At 38.7% G+C, this 18,877-nt stretch overlaps 1 protein-coding gene across 3 annotated transcripts in view; it reads left to right on the top strand.

Annotated features, from left to right (window-relative positions):
• The window catches only part of PTPRA (protein tyrosine phosphatase receptor type A), a 159,507-nt gene that overhangs the window by 25,969 nt on the left and 114,661 nt on the right, over nucleotides 1-18,877 (top strand). The window contains exon 2 of one of the 3 annotated variants that reach the window (XM_060613624.3): nucleotides 18,507-18,587. The exons of 1 other annotated variant lie outside the window; for it this stretch is intronic. In XM_060613624.3, the coding sequence (XP_060469607.1) occupies nucleotides 18,561-18,587 (27 nt within the window). In that variant the 5' untranslated portion in view covers nucleotides 18,507-18,560. Of the gene's footprint in view, nucleotides 1-18,500; nucleotides 18,588-18,877 lie in introns of all 3 variants that reach the window. One more of the 3 variants, XM_060613616.3, reaches the window with a different exon arrangement.

The following is an 18,877-nucleotide window of genomic DNA, read 5'->3' as shown; positions in this document are numbered from 1 at the left end:
ATGGCTTCACTCATATGAGAACTTTAAGAGACAAAACATATGAACATAAGGAAAGGGAAACAAAAATAATATAAAAACAGGGAGAAGGACGAAACAGAAGAGACTCATAAATCTGGAGAACAAACAGGGTTAATGGAGGGGTTGTGGGAGAGGGGATGGGCTAAATGGATAAGGGGCACTAAGGAATCTACTCCTGAAATCATTGTTGCACTATATGCCAACTAATTTGGATGTAAACTAAAAAAAAAAAAAAAAAAAAAAAGGAGAAAAGAATGGACTATTCAATAAATGGTCCTGCAAAAGTGGGCTGTTTGGGAACAAAAATATGTAAAGACCACTAAATTAGACTGTGCTCAAATAATCACCAGATTATAGAGGATACTTAGGTGAATTACTGAACTAACCACATTCTTCATCTTTTCTCTGGAATGTACTGAATGATTCTTTAAAAAAAATTTTTTTTTACATTTATTTTTGAGAGACAGAGACAGAGCACAAGTGGGGGAGGGGCAGAGAGAGAATGAGGCAGAATCTGAAGCAGGCTCCAGGCTCTAAGCTGTCAGCACAGAGCCCAGTGCAGGGCTTGACCTGACAAACCGTGACATCATGACCTGAGCTGAAGTCGGCCAGGTGCCCCTGTATGGAATGATTCTTAAACTGAACACTCATGGTTGGTAATAAACTACTCTGGTATACCTTGCCTTTTACAATCACAAATTGAATTTTATACTTTCAAGGGTCAGTATGTTCCAAACCTGCTTATGCCAGTTTTACTTACTGTAATTTTATAACCTAATTAAATATTATATAAATGTGAGTATAATGAAATATGAGTATAAAGGTAGTTGTTTTTAAGAAAGTTAAGTTGAAGGTCTTGAAAGGATTAGATAAGTCCCTTTCCCCCCGAATTACTATCTTCTTTTTAAGTTTATTTATTTGCTCTTTAGTAATCTCTACACCCAACGTGAGGCTTGAACTCATGACCCCAAGATCAAGAGTTGCATGCCCAGGTCGCCTGGGAGGTTAAGTCAGTTGAGTGTCTGACTCTTGATTTCAGCTTAGGTCACAATCCCAGGGTTGTGGGACCGAGCGCCACATGTGCCGAGCTTGGATCCTGCTTGGGATTCTCTCTCTCTCTGTCTCCTTCTCCCCCCACCCCCTCCTTCTGTCCCTCTGACCCCTCACCCTTTCATGCTTGCTCTCGTGCATTCTCTCTCTCTCTCTCTCTCTCTCTCTCTCTCTCAAATTAAAAAAAAGAGTTGTATGCTCTTCTGACTGAGCCAGCCCCCTCCCCACCCTGCCCAAATTACTATCTTATTGGTTGTGGGCACATTTTAGAAGATTAGAAAAAAAAATCATAAAAATCTTGTTAAAGATTCTATGCTCAGTTGTCTCACAGTTGTTTGAATACTTGTTCCATTTTATTTTATTTTATTTTATTTTATTTTATTTTATTTTATTTTATTTTATTTTTGTATTTTAAAGTGTATTTATTTTGAGAGAGAGAGAGTACTTGTGAGCAGGGGAGGGGCAAAGAGAGAGGGAGAGAGAGAGAATCCCAAGCAGGCTCCACACTGTTGGTGAGGAGTCCGATGTAGGGTTCAAACACATGAACTGTGGTATCACGGCATGAGCTGAAACCAAGAGTTGGATGCTTAACTGAGTGAGCTACCCAGGTGCCTCTTGTTCCATTTTATTATTTTTTTTTAATGTTTATTTTTTTGAGAGAGACAGAGCTTGAGCGGGGGAGGGGCAGAGAGAGAGGGAGACACAGAATCTGAAGAGGCTCCAGGCTCTGAGCCATCAGCACAGAGCCTGATGCAGGGCTCGAACTCACAAACTGCGAGGTCATGACCTGAGCTGAAGTTGGATGCTTAACCAACTGAGCCACCCAGGTGCCCCGCCTTGTTCCATTTTAAAGAAATTGAAATTTAAAATCATGGGTATATATTATCGATATGATACATGTAAGAAAGAACACGTGAAACATAAATTATCCATACTCACAGAGGCCTTGGCTTTCTACCAGGGTATTGGCAGATGAATGAATGTATGTATATTTGTTTTAAGTAAAAATCAAATATTTAAGTTACATATGTATATATTTTTTTTGTTACCTGATCTACTGCTTTTTTTTGTGTAACCAACCAGCCCCAATCCCTATTTGTGTTGGGTAAAAGTTTTTACCTGTCCCTGCAGGAAACAGAGGAGATGCTTTTATATGCTTAGGCTAAAGAAAACCTTTCTCAAAAGCAGGGGTCATCAAATATTTTCTGTAAAGAGCCGAAGAGTAAATATTTTAGGCTTTGTGGTCCAATAAGCAAAATCAAGTCTATTCAAGGTACTTTAAAAAACACATTTCCACAAATTTCTTATTGATGAAATTAAAATATAATAATTATTGAGTACAACTTTTTGTAACAATAGGTATATTAATGAGAAAAAGGGAATTCTTTTTTAAGGTGATACATTCACTTAATTGGAGTTCAGAGTTACTGTTTCTTAATTTCAAATGTTAATGATGATCTGTAATAAGATTTTACATATTTCATCTTTGAAAATGTCTTTACATAGATGTGTAGCCAAATATCGGTATCAGCCCACAAGCATATGATTTTAATTGAGCATATTAATCACTTGAGAAGCATTTATAAAATTATATTATTCTTTTAATATTTGCCTTTTAGCATATCATTAAATAGCAGATTAATTACTTCCAATTAAGGGTTAGATGGAAGCTCCATAATTTCACTGTTAAGTAGACTTTGAAATATGGAAATTTCTTTGCACTTTCATTGAAGTCCTAAAACTGCTTCTGGAGCTGTAGTTGTTTTGTTTTGTTTTGTTTTGTTTTGTTTTGTTTTGTTTTGTTTTGTTTGGAACTGTAGTTTTGAGCTAAGAAAATCTGTCCTCTGAAAATTTGTTTGGGGGGTGCCTGGGTGACTCAGTTCATTAAGCATCCAACCGTGAGGTCCTGATCTCACAGTTCGTTGCTTTGGACCCTGAGTCGGGCTCTGTGCTGGCAGTACAGAGCCTGCTTAGGATTCTCTTTCTCTCCCAGTCTCTGACCCTCCCTTCCCTTCTCAAGAAAAAAAAAAAAAAAAAAAAAAAACAACTTAAATTGTTTTGGAATGTAGATCTCACTTCTTATTTTAAATTTAACAGCATGAGAAGTGTATAAAGCAACTTGACATTACTTATGATTCAGATATTAATTTTTATCTCAATGACTTGATTGTAGTTTGACTTTCACATATAAGTGTTGTTCTGCCCTGGTAATGTTAGATTGAATTTATTTATTTAATTCTTTTTTTAAAGTTTATTTATTTTGAGAGTGACAGAGAAGGCGTGAATAGGGGAGGCAGGGAGAGAGGGAAACAGAATCCCAAGTAGGCTCCACACTGTTAGTGCAGAGCCCCAGAAACTGTGAGATCATGACCTGAGCAGAAATCAAGTGTCAGACACCCAACTGACTGAGCCTCCCAGGCACCCCCAGGGTTACTTTATTAAATATTGTAAATCTGCAGCAAAAGCAAAGTTTCAGAGCCATTCATTATTTGATAATCTCAAAGAGGTCTATTGTTCTGAAAATTTTCATTCTCAACCTGGAGCTTAAAAGATTAAAATTCACAGGGGCGCCTGGGTGGCTCAGTCAGTTAAGCATCTGACTCTTGACTTCAGTTCAGGTCATGATCTTGAGCTGGTGAGTTCAAGCCCTGCATCAGACTCTGTGCTGATGGGTCTGAGCCTGCTTGGGATTCTGTCTCCCTCTCTCTCTGCCCCTCCCCTGTTTGCTCTCTCTCTCAAAATAAATAAATATAAACTTAAAAAAAAAGATTAAAAATCACCAAATTTTACAACAGCAAAGTCCCTGAACTTCTCTGTGGTCAGGCAAGTCAGATTATTCAGCTTTTATTTCTGGCAATAATTAAGACCATGACAGTGAGTGAAGTTCACCATCAGCACTGTTGGCTCAATAAAACATGATAAATTTAAATATTTTTCAGAGTACCTGCTGATGAAAAATATATTGAATAACTGCCTTGCATCTTAACAAACTTTGCAAATTATCCAACTAAGCTTTTTTCTACTCCACATTACTATTATCAGTTGTAACACATTTTAGCAGATTGCAATTCAAATTGTACTGAATTAGTATTTTCTCAATTTCTGGCCTGTAGTTGTTTAACAGACTATTCATGGAAGCCAATTTTTCATTCACTTAATTTTTTTTAAGATTTCTTTTTTTAGTAATAATCTCTATACCCAAAGTGGGTCTTGAATTCAGAACCCTGAGATCAAGACTCATGCTCCACAGACTGAGCCAGCCAGCTTAAACTTCATCCAGCTTAAACTTGGCATTGACTCCTTGAATAAACAACTGAGCAGTATTGGTAACATCTGTCCACTGATTGAGAAACAGGGACTTTACATGAACTCATTTGCCTTTTCTTTTTTTTTTTTAAGTTTATTTATTTTGAGAGAGAGAGAGCATGTGCACGAGCAGGGGAGGGGCAGAGAGAGAGAGGGAGAGAGAGAATCCCAAGCAGGCCCTACACTGTCAGTGTGGAACCTGACACAGGGCTCAATCTCGTGAAGCGTGAGATCATGACTTGAGCTGAGATCAAGAGTTGGATGCTTAACAGACTGAGCCACTTAGGTCCCCCTCATTAGCTTTATTTATTTATTTATTTATTTATTTAGTTGGGTAGTTAATTTAGTTTATTTATTTGTTTTAAGAGAGAAAGAGAGAGAGCACACAAGCAAGAGAGGGGCAGAGAGAGAGGGAAAGAGAATCCCAAGCAAGCTCCACACTGTCAGCGTGGAGCCCGATGTGGAGCTTGAACTCACAAACTGTGAGATCGTGACCTGAGCTGAAAACCAAGAGTCCGACGCTTACCCCGCTGAGCCACCCAGGCGGCCCACATTTGCCTTCTTAAAATGATTAATCTTAACTCCCTTTATCCTCAACTTTTGGAGTAACTGGTCTTTTTGAAAAGCTAGTAGTCTTAAGTTTATTTTCTCTGAATATACTTCTTCAGCACCTAGAACTGAGCATGGCTTAAGCAACTCACCATTGACTAATAAATTACTTCCTTTTCTTGGCTAATAGATCAGCCTTGGATTTTTCAGATCATGGCTTTTCCTGTGAATTAGAAATATTGGGTGACTACTTAGTGTGCTAATGTTGGTGTATATTGAATTTTTTTTAGCACAGCTGCAGTGTCATTGCATAATAAACACAGTGCTTCCTCGTGTGACTTAATAGCAAGGTAATCCACACTCTCCATCCACTTTGCTTAAAAGCATGACAGTATCAAAACCAAAAAAGCATGACATTATCCAAAAAAAAAAAAAAAAAGCATGACATTATCTACTTTCTCTTCTTGTTTTGATACGATGACTATGCACTGGTAACACAAAGAAATAAGCTATCACAGTGCAGTATGTCAGTATGCGCATGTGGCAGTCAAGATGCTGCTGAGTTATATAGCTTCTTCGCTGATTTCCTCAGTGTGATTTCCACTCTGTGGTGCACTGAGCAGCAGTGCACAGCTCTGTGAGCACCACATACACAGGTAGCCATTCAATTTTGCCACTGTAGTGTTGAAGGCATCCATAGGCAACATGTCAATGAGTGAATGCAGTTATGTTTGATGTTGTTTATGGATACTAGAGTTTGAATTTCAATATAATTTTCACATCATGAAATACTATTTTGATTTTTTTCAACCATTAAAAAGTGGGGCGCCTAGGTGGCTCAGTCGGTTGGGCGTCTGACTCCGGCTCAGGTCATGATCTCACCCTGCGTGGGTTTGAGCCCTGTGCCAGGCTGTGTGCTGACAGCTCAGAGCCTGGAGCCTGCTTCGGATTCTGTGTCTCCCTCTCTCTCTGCCCTTCCCTATTCACACTCTGTCTCTCTGTGTCTCTCAAAAATAAATAAACATTAAAAAAAAATTTTTTTTAAAGTATAAAATCATTCTTAGCTTGCAAGCCTCACTAAAACAGATGGTTTGTTCTACTCCATTCTACATACAGCATTACACCAAGGCCAAAATCAAGAAGGAAAAAATTGACTAAAATTTGATTGCATAAAAAGATAATATAAACAAAACTAAAAGATAAACTACAGATTGGGGAAATGTATTTTTTTTAAGTTTATTTATTTATTTTGAGAGAGAGAGAGAGAGAGAGAGTGAGCAAGCATGAACGAGGGAGAGGCAGAGAGAGGGAGAGAGAATGAATCCCAAGCAGGCTTCATGTTGTTGGCAGCACAGAGCCCAGCACGGGGTTGAACTCACAAACCCTGAGATCATGACCTGAGCAGAAACCAAGAGTCAGATGCTTAACCGACTGAGCCACCCAGGCACCCCAGCGGAAGCATATTTGTAACCGTATATCAGGAAAAGATTGATGTCACCTAGTATTAAGGAGTCCCTGCAGATAAGAAACAGACCAAAACACTATTAGAAAAATAGGCAAAGAGTGTAAAAAGTTCACCAAATAAAATCTATGTCAGTGATTATATCAACTGTTGATCTGGTACTGAACTGGGAAGGGCAAAAGAAAACATGGGAGACTTTCACTTTGCACTTCATACACTTTAGTATTGTTTGAAATTTTTTTTTAAACTGCTCTTTTAAAAATTTTCCTTTTATTTTTATTTTTGTAAGTAAGCTATATGCCCAATGTGGGGCTTGAACTCATGACCCTGAACTCTACCAACTGAGACATCCAGGTGCCCCATTGTTTGAGATTTTTACAGCAATCAGATACTACATTTATCAGTATTTTTGTAAATAGCCCAAAAGTTTTCTCATAAAAGTTTTCAACTGTTGCTTGGTTTTTTGGTCCCTAAATTTTGTTTTCCTGCATGGAGATTTAAAAAAAAAAAAGGGTGTGTTCTTTCTCTTTCCTGCCTCTGCTCTGCTATATGTGTTGCTCTGGTTTAGAAGACAGCATGTGGAGCTTAGGCCCCATCAGATTTCCCCACCCCAGTCCAGCTTTTATATGTTCTTGAGTGTGTTACTGGGCCAACATAATGGGCACTGCTTGCATTGATGCCATGTTGACTTGAAAATCTAGGGTTTGCTTTTTCAAATGAAGATGGAAATTTGTTCTATTATGCATCTTCTAAATAATATTGATATTAGGGATTTTGAATTGCTTTTTAATTTTATTTTTGTTTTAAATAGTTTTTTTTTTTTAATGTTTGTTTATTTATTTTGAAAGAGACAGAGTAAGAGCAGGGAAGTGGCCCAGAAAGAGGGAGAGAATCCCAAGCAAGCTCTGCCCTATCAGCACAGAGCCCGACTTGGGGCTTGAACTTATCTGTGATATCATGACCTGAACTGAAACCGAGGGTCGGACACTTAACGGACTGAGCCACCCAGGGGCCCCTAAATAGTTACTAATAGAAGTAAGAGGGATGGAGGGATTCTTCTAAATCAACTCTTAAAATCCTGTCTTTGGTAGAATTCTTGATTTTCCTAGATTTGTTAAATGTTTCTAAAGATGTTTGGCATAGGTATTAACTTCATGGGCCTATTGTAAACAAGCCAGTTTTTTTTCTTCTTCCAAGTTCTGAATTAAGTCAGTCAAGAACAATAACGGAACCTCCTTATAGGTGGGTGACTGCTATTGCATTCCCTCAAGGCATTCTGTTACCAAGGTGAATCACAAGGAGAAGAATTTTACTTTGCGTTTTCTTTTCAAATCAAGAGTTGTGGAATTTGATGCGCTTAAAGCATGCAGTTTTCTTTTCCTGTGGTCTATGTAGATGATGTCATTAAACTAGATTTTGGCTTTTATTATTTAAAAAGCATATATTTATTTGAGAGAGAGAGCTGCCGGGGGAGAGGCACAGAGAGAGGGAGAACCCCAAGCAGGCTCCATGCTGCCAGCACAGAACCCGATATGGAGCTCAAACCCACAAACCATGAGATCATGACCTGAGCCAAAACCAAGGGTCAACCACTCAACTGACTGAGCCACCCATGTGCCCCTAGATTTTGGCTTTTAGATCTTGGTTTAAAATACTAGAATGATTGGCTAAGTGATGATTATATTTCATGTGGAATTGAAATAAGCTGATCTGATCAGGAGGAACCTTACCCTGAGCATGGCAGGAAATGAACTTGTAATAGCAGTTAACATACAGTGTACCAGCTATACATAGCGAAAGATGAGTATGAGAGAAAGTAAAAGTAAAGTGTAAATTACAAGTTTGGGAGAAAGTGACTTTGTGATCTAACTTTGTGAGAGACAAAATTGGGAATACTGGGTGGACATGTACATGTCCCTAGATTTTAGAAAGATATACTTCAAAAAGTTGACAAGATAGGAGTATGAATCAGTAGGAGTTGTATACTAAAAGGAAGGGCAGTTTAAAGACAAACAAAAAAAACTGCCCTTAAACCAAAGATAGGTAGGTGATTACTTCTGATAGATAGTTCAGACTTGATTAAGAAATTAGAAGACGGGCCGCCTGGGTGGCTCAGTCCGTTAAGCATCCACCTTCAGCTCAGGTCATGATCTCATCATTTGTGAATTCGAGCCCGCATCAGCTCTCTACTGTCAGTGCAGAGCCTGCTTCGGACCTTCCATCTCCCTCTCTGCCCCTCCCTTCCCTCCTGGCCCCCTTCTCTTTCTCTTTCTCTTTCTCTTTCTCTTTCTCTTTCTCTTTCTCTCTCTCTCTCTCTCTCTCTCTCTCTCTCTCTCTCACACACACACACACACACACACACAAATAAGTAAACAAACAAAAAAAGACATTAGAAGATAGGGAATTTTTAAAAATACAGGCAGTCTGTCAGCAAGTTTAGAAAAAGTAAAGTAAGTTGTCTTAAAATTTAATTAATATTAAAACTAATTTTTTAATGAAAAAGCCCTTTAACCTTTTATGGCTTTTATTGCTATTCTCTAGACCTGCATTTCCAATATGATAGTCATCAGCCATATGTGCTATTGTATTGGGCAGCGTGTATGTAGAACATTTCCATCACAGAAATTTCTATTTGGAAGTGCTGTGAAAATGAGATATATTATTAGAAAAGCTTATAAAAAGTTAGGATAATAGTGTACTTTTCTATCTAGAAATTTTACTGAAGAACTATGTTTTTATAATCCTGAGACATTGGTGTGTGCTTCTTTGTTGTTAATATGTGCATTTTGTTTTTTATTTTGAAATAATGTTAAGTTTACAGATAAGTTGCAGAAATAGTACAAAGAGCCTTTTCCCTCTCTGAGCTATTTGAGAGTAAGTTGCTCACTTGATGCTCCATCAGCCTTGAATACTTTAGTGTGTGTTTCCTACAAATGGGGACATTCTCCCATATAACCACAATACACCCATTAAAATCCAGAGCTTAACAGTGATACAGTAGTACCAGCTAATCCCCAGATCCCATTCAAGTTTTACCAGTTGTCCCAATAAGAACCTGTAGAGCAAAAGGATCCAGTTCAGAAACACATATTACATTTTGTTATCTTGCCTTTGACTTGATTATCATGATATTTTTGAGGAGTGTAGGCTAATTATTTTGAGTATTTCTCAGTTTGGGCATGATGTTTCATCATGGTTAGATTCAGAATATGCATTTTGCCAGGAATACCACATAAATGGTGCTGTATTTTTACTCTGTTCTGTCAGAGGTACACAATTTCCATGTGCCTTGTTTCTTATGATGTTAATCGTGATCACTTGATTAAAATAGGGTCTGCTGGTTTTCTCTGCTGTAAATTTACCTATTCTTTCCTTTGTAGTCAGTACTTTATGAGGAGGAAGCACTTTGAGACCATGTAAATATCTCATTTCCTATCTCCCTTCTCAAACTTTACCCTACTAGTTTGAGCTTCATTGATATTTCTTGGCTGGATTATTGCTGCAGCAGTTGCCAAATGATGATTTTTCTACTTTTATCATTTCCGTAACATTCATCCAGTGACATAAGGAAAATCCTTTTCTCCCTGTTTGTTTATTAATTTATATTAATATGTATTTATGCATTTCTGTTTTATTCAGTGAATTATTATCTATTAATATGTTACTTTGATGCTGAATTTGTCTCATATTTGGCTAGTGGATGCCCCTGGTTTCAACCTGGCTCTTGTATCCTTTTGACATATTCTATCATTCTTTGATTACTTCCCTTCCTGACTTTCTGGCACAAGATGTTCCAGTCTCTTCCTGTACTTTTCCTGCCCCAGCCCAGTCATTTCACCAAGGAGTCCTGGTTCCTTTTATTGGAGAATGTATTTAGAAACCAGGCCTGGATGGTAGGTGTATGGTTGTTCTACTGGGGAATTGCTGCCCCTAGGCCCTGTCAGTGGACAGAACTGGGTAATATATGCGTGTATATACATACACAAACATATGTGTGTCCTTACACATGCATCCATCTTTGTGTGTGTGTGTGTGTGTGTGTGTGTGCATACACACGCACATTAGACAAGCTTTGTTCAATCATATATTATAGTGCTGCTGGCTAGGACTTTAGTATTACTGAATCAACAGTGAGGAGCACTTGGGTGGCTCAGTCAGTTGAGCGTCTGACTCAGCTGAGCGTCTCAGCTCAGGTCTTGATCTCAGGGTTGTGATTTCCAGCCCTGCACTGGGCTCTGCGCTGGGTGTGGAGCCTACTTAAAAAACGACGACAACAACAAAAGATATATCCAGGAAAAAGAAGAGAATATTTGCCGATCTGTACATGAGGTCACTCTAGAAAGTACTAAGGTAAACACCTGTAGTGGTTGGTGAATCTATGGAAAAGTAGGTAAATTTGTGGATTTGTGAGATCACAAACATAAAAATTGCATAGTGCACAGTGTTGTTGTCTACTATGAGCATCGTAAGTGTTTTTGTGATGAGGAGGTGTCTGATTTTGTTAAATGCTTTTCCTGCTTTGAGATGATGTGTTTTGCTTCTTTATTAAGATTGGTATATAACACCAATACGTAGAGTTTTAAATAGTGGTTAGCTTCTGTTTTATCTCATCTTTTGCATTGTATGTTGGGTTTATTATGAATGACTGTTTGGCAAGATTGTATTGCAGGCATGTCTTCAGTATATCAAACATTAATGAGATTATCTTTTAAAATTGGGGCAACTGGGTGGCTCAGTTGGTTAAGCATCTGACTTCAGCTCAGATCATGATTTCACAGTTCATGGGTTCGAGCACCGTGTCAGGCTCTGTGCTGACAGCTCAGAGCCTGGAGCCTGCTTTGGATTCTGTGTTTCCCTCTCCCGCTGCCCCTCCCCTGCTCTCTCTCTGTCTCTTTCAAAAATGAATAAACATTAAAAAATAAAATCAACTTTGTTGAGGGACACCTGGATGATTTAGTCGGTTGAGCATCTGACTCTTGGTTTCAGCTCAGGTCATGATCTCTCAGTTTGTGAGTTTGAGCCCTGTATGGGGCTCTGTGCTGGCAATGCAGAGCCTGCTTGAGATTCTCTCTCTCCCTCTCTGTCTGCTTCCTCCCCCCACTCATGCCATCTCTCAAAATAAATAAAAATTTTTTAAAAAAAGAGAAGGTTTTGGTTTCTATTCAATGATCTCTAAAGTTTTTTTTAAAAAATCAACTTTATTGAGGTATAATCAATCTTCTTACAATAAAACATACCTTTTTTCTTATACAGTTGAATGAGTTTTTGCCAAACTTATCTACCTAAGTGACTGTCACCATGGTGAAGATACCTAACATTTCTTTAACATCCACAATTTTCCTTGTGCCCATCAGTTATTCCTCTCCATACCCTTCTTGGGCCTGAGGCAATTAGGGATCTGTTCTCTCACTATAGATTAGATTTCTTTTCTAGAGTGTTGTAAAACTAGAATCATTTATTTTATGCATAATTTACTTCTGGGCCAGAAGTTTTTGTTTCTTTAGTTTCTTCTGGGATATCTTTTTCTTCTTTGTTACCTCCTCTCCTGGTTTAGGAACAACCTGCTCTTTTCCAGTAAGGATCATCTTACTGTGGCAGGGAGCAATCACGTATGGGTTAATCCAACCATGAGCCCTGTGATTCTATGCCACATCTTGGGGACTTTGTTCACCTGGATGTACTCTGTGACCAGAAAATCTACATCGAAACCCTTAAGTTCAGCATTACTGTCACCATTTTTAACATGTGTAGTAAAAATTCAGCACTCTTTTTTTGCCACCGACCCTGTATCCAGCCCCACTGTTTGGCCCGGGCACACCTACCAACTCTGCCATTGTAGCAATGGAATGATACACTGCTTCTGCAAAGTGACATCCTTCAGATACTTGTTGGCTTTTCACAGATGCGTAACCCTTGATGGCCTGAGCCATCATGTGTGTTCTTAAAGTGAACGTGAAGATTTGAACCTCTTGATTTACATCATTTTGCAGGGTATTCTGGGTCAAGGGAATAGCAAACCATTTTCAGAAATCACCTCAGGCTGCTTAGGGGAAGAGTGAGCATAATGTTTCTGACATTCATTCATGTTGTTAGGTATATTAGTAGTCATTTCCCTTTTTTCTTTTTTCTGAGTGGTATTCCATTATGTGAATATACTGTATTTTCCATATGTTAATAAGCACTTAGGTTTTTTTAGTTTGATTGCCTCATGGATAAAGCTACTAGGGGTGCGCCTGGGTAGCTCAGGCATTTAAGCATTTGACTTTGGCTTAGGTCATGATCTCATGGTTTGTGAATTTGAGCCCCACATCGAGTTCTGAGCTGACAGTGTAGAGTCTGCTTGGGATTCTCTTTCTCTCTCACCCTCTCCCTCTGCCCCTCCCTCCCTCGTGTGCTAGCTCTCAAAACAAACTTTTAAAAAAAGCTACTGGAAACATGTGTTAAAATCTTTATTTTTCATGTTTATTCATTCTTGAGAGACAGACAACATGAGCGGGAGAGGAGCAGAGAGAGAGGGAGACAAAGAATCCAAAGCAGGCTCCAGGCTCTGAGCTGTCAGCACAGAGCCTGATGCGGAGCTTGAACCACGAACTGTGAGATCATGACCTGAGCTGAAGTCAGAGGCTTAACCGACTGAGCCTCCCAGGCGTCCCGTATAGTTTTACACTTTATATTCTCATCAGTACTGTGTTGGAGTTTCATTTCTTCCACCTCCTCACCAATATTTGGCATTGTCAACCTTTTACTTTTTAGCCATTATGGGTTTGTGGTGGTGTCTCATTATGGTTCTATTTGCATTTTCCTAGTGACTAATGGTGTTTCCCTGTGATGGGTGTCTGTTTATGTCCTTACTGTCCAATTGTGTATTTGCTTTTATGAAGTGTCATTTTAAATCCTTTGCCCATTGTTTGTTGGATTATTTGGTAGTAAGTAATATCTTATGCTTGAGTTGTAAGGGTTCTTTATATATTCTGGATATAGCCACTAATTATATATACGTATTACAGATGTTCTCTCTTAGCCTGTGGCTTGGTTTTTTTTTTTTTTTTAATACTTTTTAAAGAATTTTATTATTTACAAAATAATTTTATTATATGGGGCGCCTAGATGGCCCAGTCGGTTAAGCATCCAACTTCAGCTCAGGTCATGATCTTGCAGTCTGAGTTCGAGCCCTGGTCAGTCTCTGTGCTGACAGCTCAGAGTCTGGAGCCTGCTTCAGATTCTGTGTCTCCCTCTCTCCCCCTCCCCCACTCACATTCTGTCTCTCAAAAATGAATAAATGTTAAAAAAAACAAAAATAATTTTATTATTTAAGTAATCTCTACACCCAGTGTGGGGCTTGAACTCATGACCCCAAGGTCAAGAGTTGGATGCTGCCCCTACTGAGCCTGCCAGACACCCCTGGTTTTTTGTTTTTTAATGGTGTTTACCAAAGTGTTAGAAATTTGTAATTTTGATGAAGTGCAAATTATTGCTTTTTTTTTTTTTTTAGATTCGTGTTTTTTTTGTATCCAGTCTAAGAAGTCTATCTGTAGTAGGCAGAATTCTAAGAAGACCTTAGGGACCTTAGCAACCTGCACTCTTGTATTATTTCCTTCCTGTGGGTGTGGGCAAGATCAGTGAATATGATGGGATTTTACTCCAGTGATTATGTTACATTACGTGGCAAAAGGGGTATTAAAGATGTAATTAAAGTATTAATCAGTTGACTTTGAGTCAGCTAAAGGGAGGTTATACAGATAGGCCTGTCCAATCACATGAACCTTTAAAATCTGGGTCTAGAAAGAAGTCAAAAGACTTGAAACATGAGAATTCAGTAAGAGGGAGATTTTTCACTGCTGGCTTTTAAGATGGAGAGAGGTCTCTATGGCAAAGATTGCAGATGGCCTCTAGCAGCTGAGAATGGCTCCTGGGTGAGAAGTAGCAAAGAAAGAAGGATCTTAGTCCTACAACTGCATGGAGCTGAATTCTGCCACGACTGTGTGAACTTCAAAGAGGAGCATTAGATGAGAACAGCCTGGTAGATACCTTGAGTTTATCTTTGTGAGATCCTTAGCAGAAGTTCCAGCCATGCTGTAGTTGGACTTCTGACCTCTAATTTTGTGGTAATTTGTTACTTAGTAATATAAAATTAATACACTGTCTCAAGATTGTGAAGTTTTCTCTTACGTGTTCTTATGCTTTAGCTGTTACATTTAGGTCTGGATCTAATATCCTTTCAAGTTAATGTTTGTGTATGGCATGAGAATAGAGTGCAAAAGTTCATTTTTCCCTGTCTGTGTATCCAATTATTCTGGCCCTATTTGTGGAAAAGATTGTTCTGCCCCATTGAATTATCTTGTCATCTTTGTAGAAAATCAGCTGGTCATATATTTGTTATTCTATTTCTGAACTCTCTAGCCTATTCTCTTGATTTCTAGGTCTGTTTGCATACCCATAGCATAGTGTCTTATTCCCTGCCAGGTAGTCTCCTGACCTTTTTTTTCTTTGTCAAAATTGGTTTGTCTATTTTAAGATCTTTAGATTTTCATGTAAATTTTAGAATCAGCTTGTCAGTTTCTATGAAGAAACCTGAGAATTTGATTGGGATTCCATTGAATCTGTAGTTTCGTTTGGGATGAATTGACATTTTAACAGCATCAAGTCTTTTGGTCCACGAACAGATTATATCTCTCCACTTATTTAAGTCTTCTGTAAGTTCAGCAGTGTTTCGTAGTTTTCAGAGTATAGGTCTTGCACATCTTTTGTTAATATTTACCCCTAAATAATTTGTGTTTTAAAAATCCTATTGTAAATGGTACTTTAAGAAGTTTAAATTTTCAGCTCCTGCTGATATATAAAGATACAATTGAGGATGAAGTTTTGTATCTCAGATGAGGGGGGAGGTTTGTGGAGTCTAGAGCCGACACCCAAGAAAGAATTCTTGAAGACGTCTTTGGTGCAAAAAGGTGATTTTATTAAAGCATGGGGACAGGACCCATGGGCAGGAAGAGCTGCACTGAGGTTGTGGCAGGTAACTCATTATATACCCTCAGGTTGGGAGGGGGTCAGGGATAGAGTAAGTCTCTAAGGAATTTTGGAAGCAAGGTTTCCAGGACCTTGAGGGGCTAGCTGTTGCTAGGGAAATGCCATTTATTACCATTTAATAAAACCTCAGTCATGAGACCCTTCAGATGTATGTTGGGGCATAAGCTTGGAGTATGATTGCCAGCATATATCTTGGGGCAGTTGAGATAAAGGAAGTAGACTTACAGGATCCTCGAGGTTGGGATAATGTTAAGCTTAAGTTCTCTTTTGCCCCTAGCAAAGTGTCCTCATCCAGACAACTGAGCTCCTAGAGGGAGGTCACTTTGCCGGTTTCAAGGACTTGTCAATGGGCTGTAGGCAGTAAGGGAATTTAATTTGCCTTAGTTTCCCACATTACCATGGCAAGCACTTAAACCCCTTTCCTTTGTTCTTGGGTAGCCAAGAGTGTCTGAGGAGCATCACACATATTCCACCTGGTGAGTGGGGGGTGTGTGCCAGCCTGTATTTTGCCCTCAGCTTGTTCCATGCTCCCTCATCAATTGATTATTATGTATATGGTTTTTATAAAAAAAAATTTTTAAGGTTTTATTATCCATATTTGAGAGGGAGACAGAGAGGAGCAGGGGAGGGGCAGAGAGAGACAGAGAGAGAGACAGAGGGAGACACAGAATTTGACAGCTTATTTGTCTAAGCTGTCAGCACAAAGCGCAACGTGGTGTTCAAACCCACAAACCGTGAGATCATGACCTGAGCCGAAGTCAGACGTTCAACCTACTGAGCCACCCAGGCACCCCTGCATCTGTTTATTTTATGTTGACTTTATATTCCGCTACCTTGATAAACTTACTGTTTCTACTAACTCTTGTAGACTCCTTAAGGTTTTCTATCTATAAGATCATGTTCTCTATAAATACAGTTTTATTACTTCTTTTCCAGTATAGATACCTTTTTATTTTTCTTACTTTGTTGCATTGGCTAGGACCCTCCAATATAATGTTGAATAAAAGTGATAAAAGTAGGTATTCTTGCCTTGTTTCTGAGCTTAGGGAGGAAGCATTCAATATTTCACCATTAAATGTGGCATTAGCTTTAAGTTTTCCAGAGACAGTTTCTATCAGGTTGACAAAGCTTTCTTATAATTCCCAGTTTTCTAAAAGAAGTTTGTTGGGATGGTTTGGATTATAGGGAGAAAGCATAAAGTGGTCTTGCTTTTTGAACTCAGATATTTCTCCCAACTTTCTTTTTATCAACATTGTTTTGGCTATTCTCATTCTTTGCATTTCTATATAAATTTTATAATCAGCTTTACAACTTTTAGCTCTGCAGTTATTTTTCTAGGTCAGGGTATGTTTATTTCTCTCTGCAGCATTTTGCATAAATTCTTCAGATATATTTTCAGGTTTATTAATTTTCTCTTCAGCTGTGTCTTCTCTAATGGTTTACTTGTCTATAAAATTTTAGATTTCAATGGCTATTTTATTCTGTAAGTGCCATTTAGTTCTGTTTTCGTATGTTCTTTTTAGAGTGTTTATGCTTTTGTTATGGTTTTGGTGCTTTTACGTTATTATTTTTTAATTTTTTTAATGTTCATTTATTTTTGACAGAGAGTGTGAGTGAGGGAGGGGCAGAGAGAGAGGGAGACACAGAATCTGAAGCAGGCTCCAGGCTCCAAGCTGTCAGCACAGACAGAGCCTGATGCAGGGCTCAAAGTCACGAACTCAACTGTGAGATCATGACCTGAGCCGAAGTCAGACATTTAACCGACTGAGCCACCCAGGAGCCCCTAGATTTGTTCTTTAAGTTTATATATTTTGAGAGAGAGTGAGCATTAGTGGGGGAGGGGCAGAGAGAGAGAGAGAGAGAGAGAGAGAGATTGAGATTCCTAGGCAGGCTCTTCACTGCCACTGCAGAGCCTGACATGGGGCTTGAACTCACGAACCATGAGATCATGACCTGAGCCAAACCAAGAATTGAACACTTAACCAACTGAGCCAGCCAGGTGCCCCACAACTCTAGCTTTTGGTTCATACTTTGTTTCATGCCACTGGCAGTTTTGTTTACTTAGCTTCTTTTGAGAAGCTAAGCTTCTCAAAATATGTTAGCATTTATCCAGTTACTATAATAACTGGAGAGTTTTAGTACATTTTCTAGATTGCTGTATTGTGAAATAAAATAGATGACTCTGTGCTTTAAAGATTGAGTTTAATATACAGAAATATTGGGTGTCAGCCAAACCTAAAACTACTTTTTACATATTCATTTATTAATTTCTATTTTTAAATGGCAGCTCCTCTTTAAAAAAGAGATCAGGAGCCTGATTTTGCCATCTACTTCCTGAGGAAGCAAAAAGGCTGAAACTTGGTGAATAGCAAGACCATTGGTTGCTATAGTAAGCATGAAACTTCCTGGCAGTGACTCTATTAACAGTAGGAAATGAAATCATGGCAGTGTCCCTTTAATTTGCCACAAGGTTTTGTTTTCCGTCTTTGGAGTAGGAAGTTCTGCTATATCAAGGAATTGGCTCTTCCAATTGATTTTATTCAGTCAGACAGTGATTAGAAAGTCTCACTGTCTGTGTACATTGACTAACAAGGGTATACATAGATCTAGGGTTCTGAAAAGAACTGAGGCTGGAGATAGATGGAGAAAAAAGGATGAGATCCAGAAAAGTGGATGGAGAAGTGGTTCTCAGCCCTGGCTGCACATTGGAATTACCTGGGGTACTTAAAAACAGACAGACAAACAAACAAAAAAAACCCAAACAGAACAATCAAAAAGTATTTTCAGTCATTGCCAGATGTTCCCTAGAAGGACAGTGCAGTAGAAAAGTCATAGTTTGGGGATAAGGGAGAAATGCTCCTGCCTTCCCTGGAAGGACCTGATTTCTCATTGAATTCAGTTCTCATGAACTCTTCAGTAATCTGAACTGTTTAAGATGGAGCTTTGTCCTGTGGCTCCTGCAGGGTTCAACGCAGCTCTACGAGACACCTTGTTAGAGTGTATTCCTCTCCCTGGGAACAATGCAGGGGTTTAAATAGGACTGTTTTGTCTTTCTAAAGGTGTTTTGTTTTTTTTTTTTCTTTGCTAGTTGCAGGTGGCACACCAAAAAAACAAAAAGGTATTTATGGAATTCCAATGAGTGGTGGTGATGGATGATGCAGTTCAAGTAACTAAGGTAAGAGAAATAAAACCAGAGTGGTGAGGAGCTTTGTCACCCGAGTTAGTGCCCTCACAAAATGAAGCTAAAATCCGGTTCTCTCCCACTCCATTTTATTTCTAAGCTGTATGACTAGCTTATTTTTGTGTGATTAAAAGCATTATAATTACCATCCTTTGAGAGGGTGGCTCTCAAACTGGTCATGAATTTGAATCACTTAAAGAGATGGTCTTTTTAAAAATGACCGAAGTCTTTGCCCTGCCATCTTGCCCTTATTGAATTAAAGTTTCTGTGGGTAGAGTACAAGT

The sequence above is a fragment of the Panthera onca genome, chromosome A3 (assembly GCF_046562875.1).
Source record: "Panthera onca isolate mPanOnc1 chromosome A3, mPanOnc1 haplotype 2, whole genome shotgun sequence".
NCBI lineage: Eukaryota > Metazoa > Chordata > Mammalia > Carnivora > Felidae > Panthera > Panthera onca.
The sequence above is the reverse complement of the archived record's forward strand: the minus strand, read 5'-3'. Positions and strand labels throughout refer to the sequence as shown.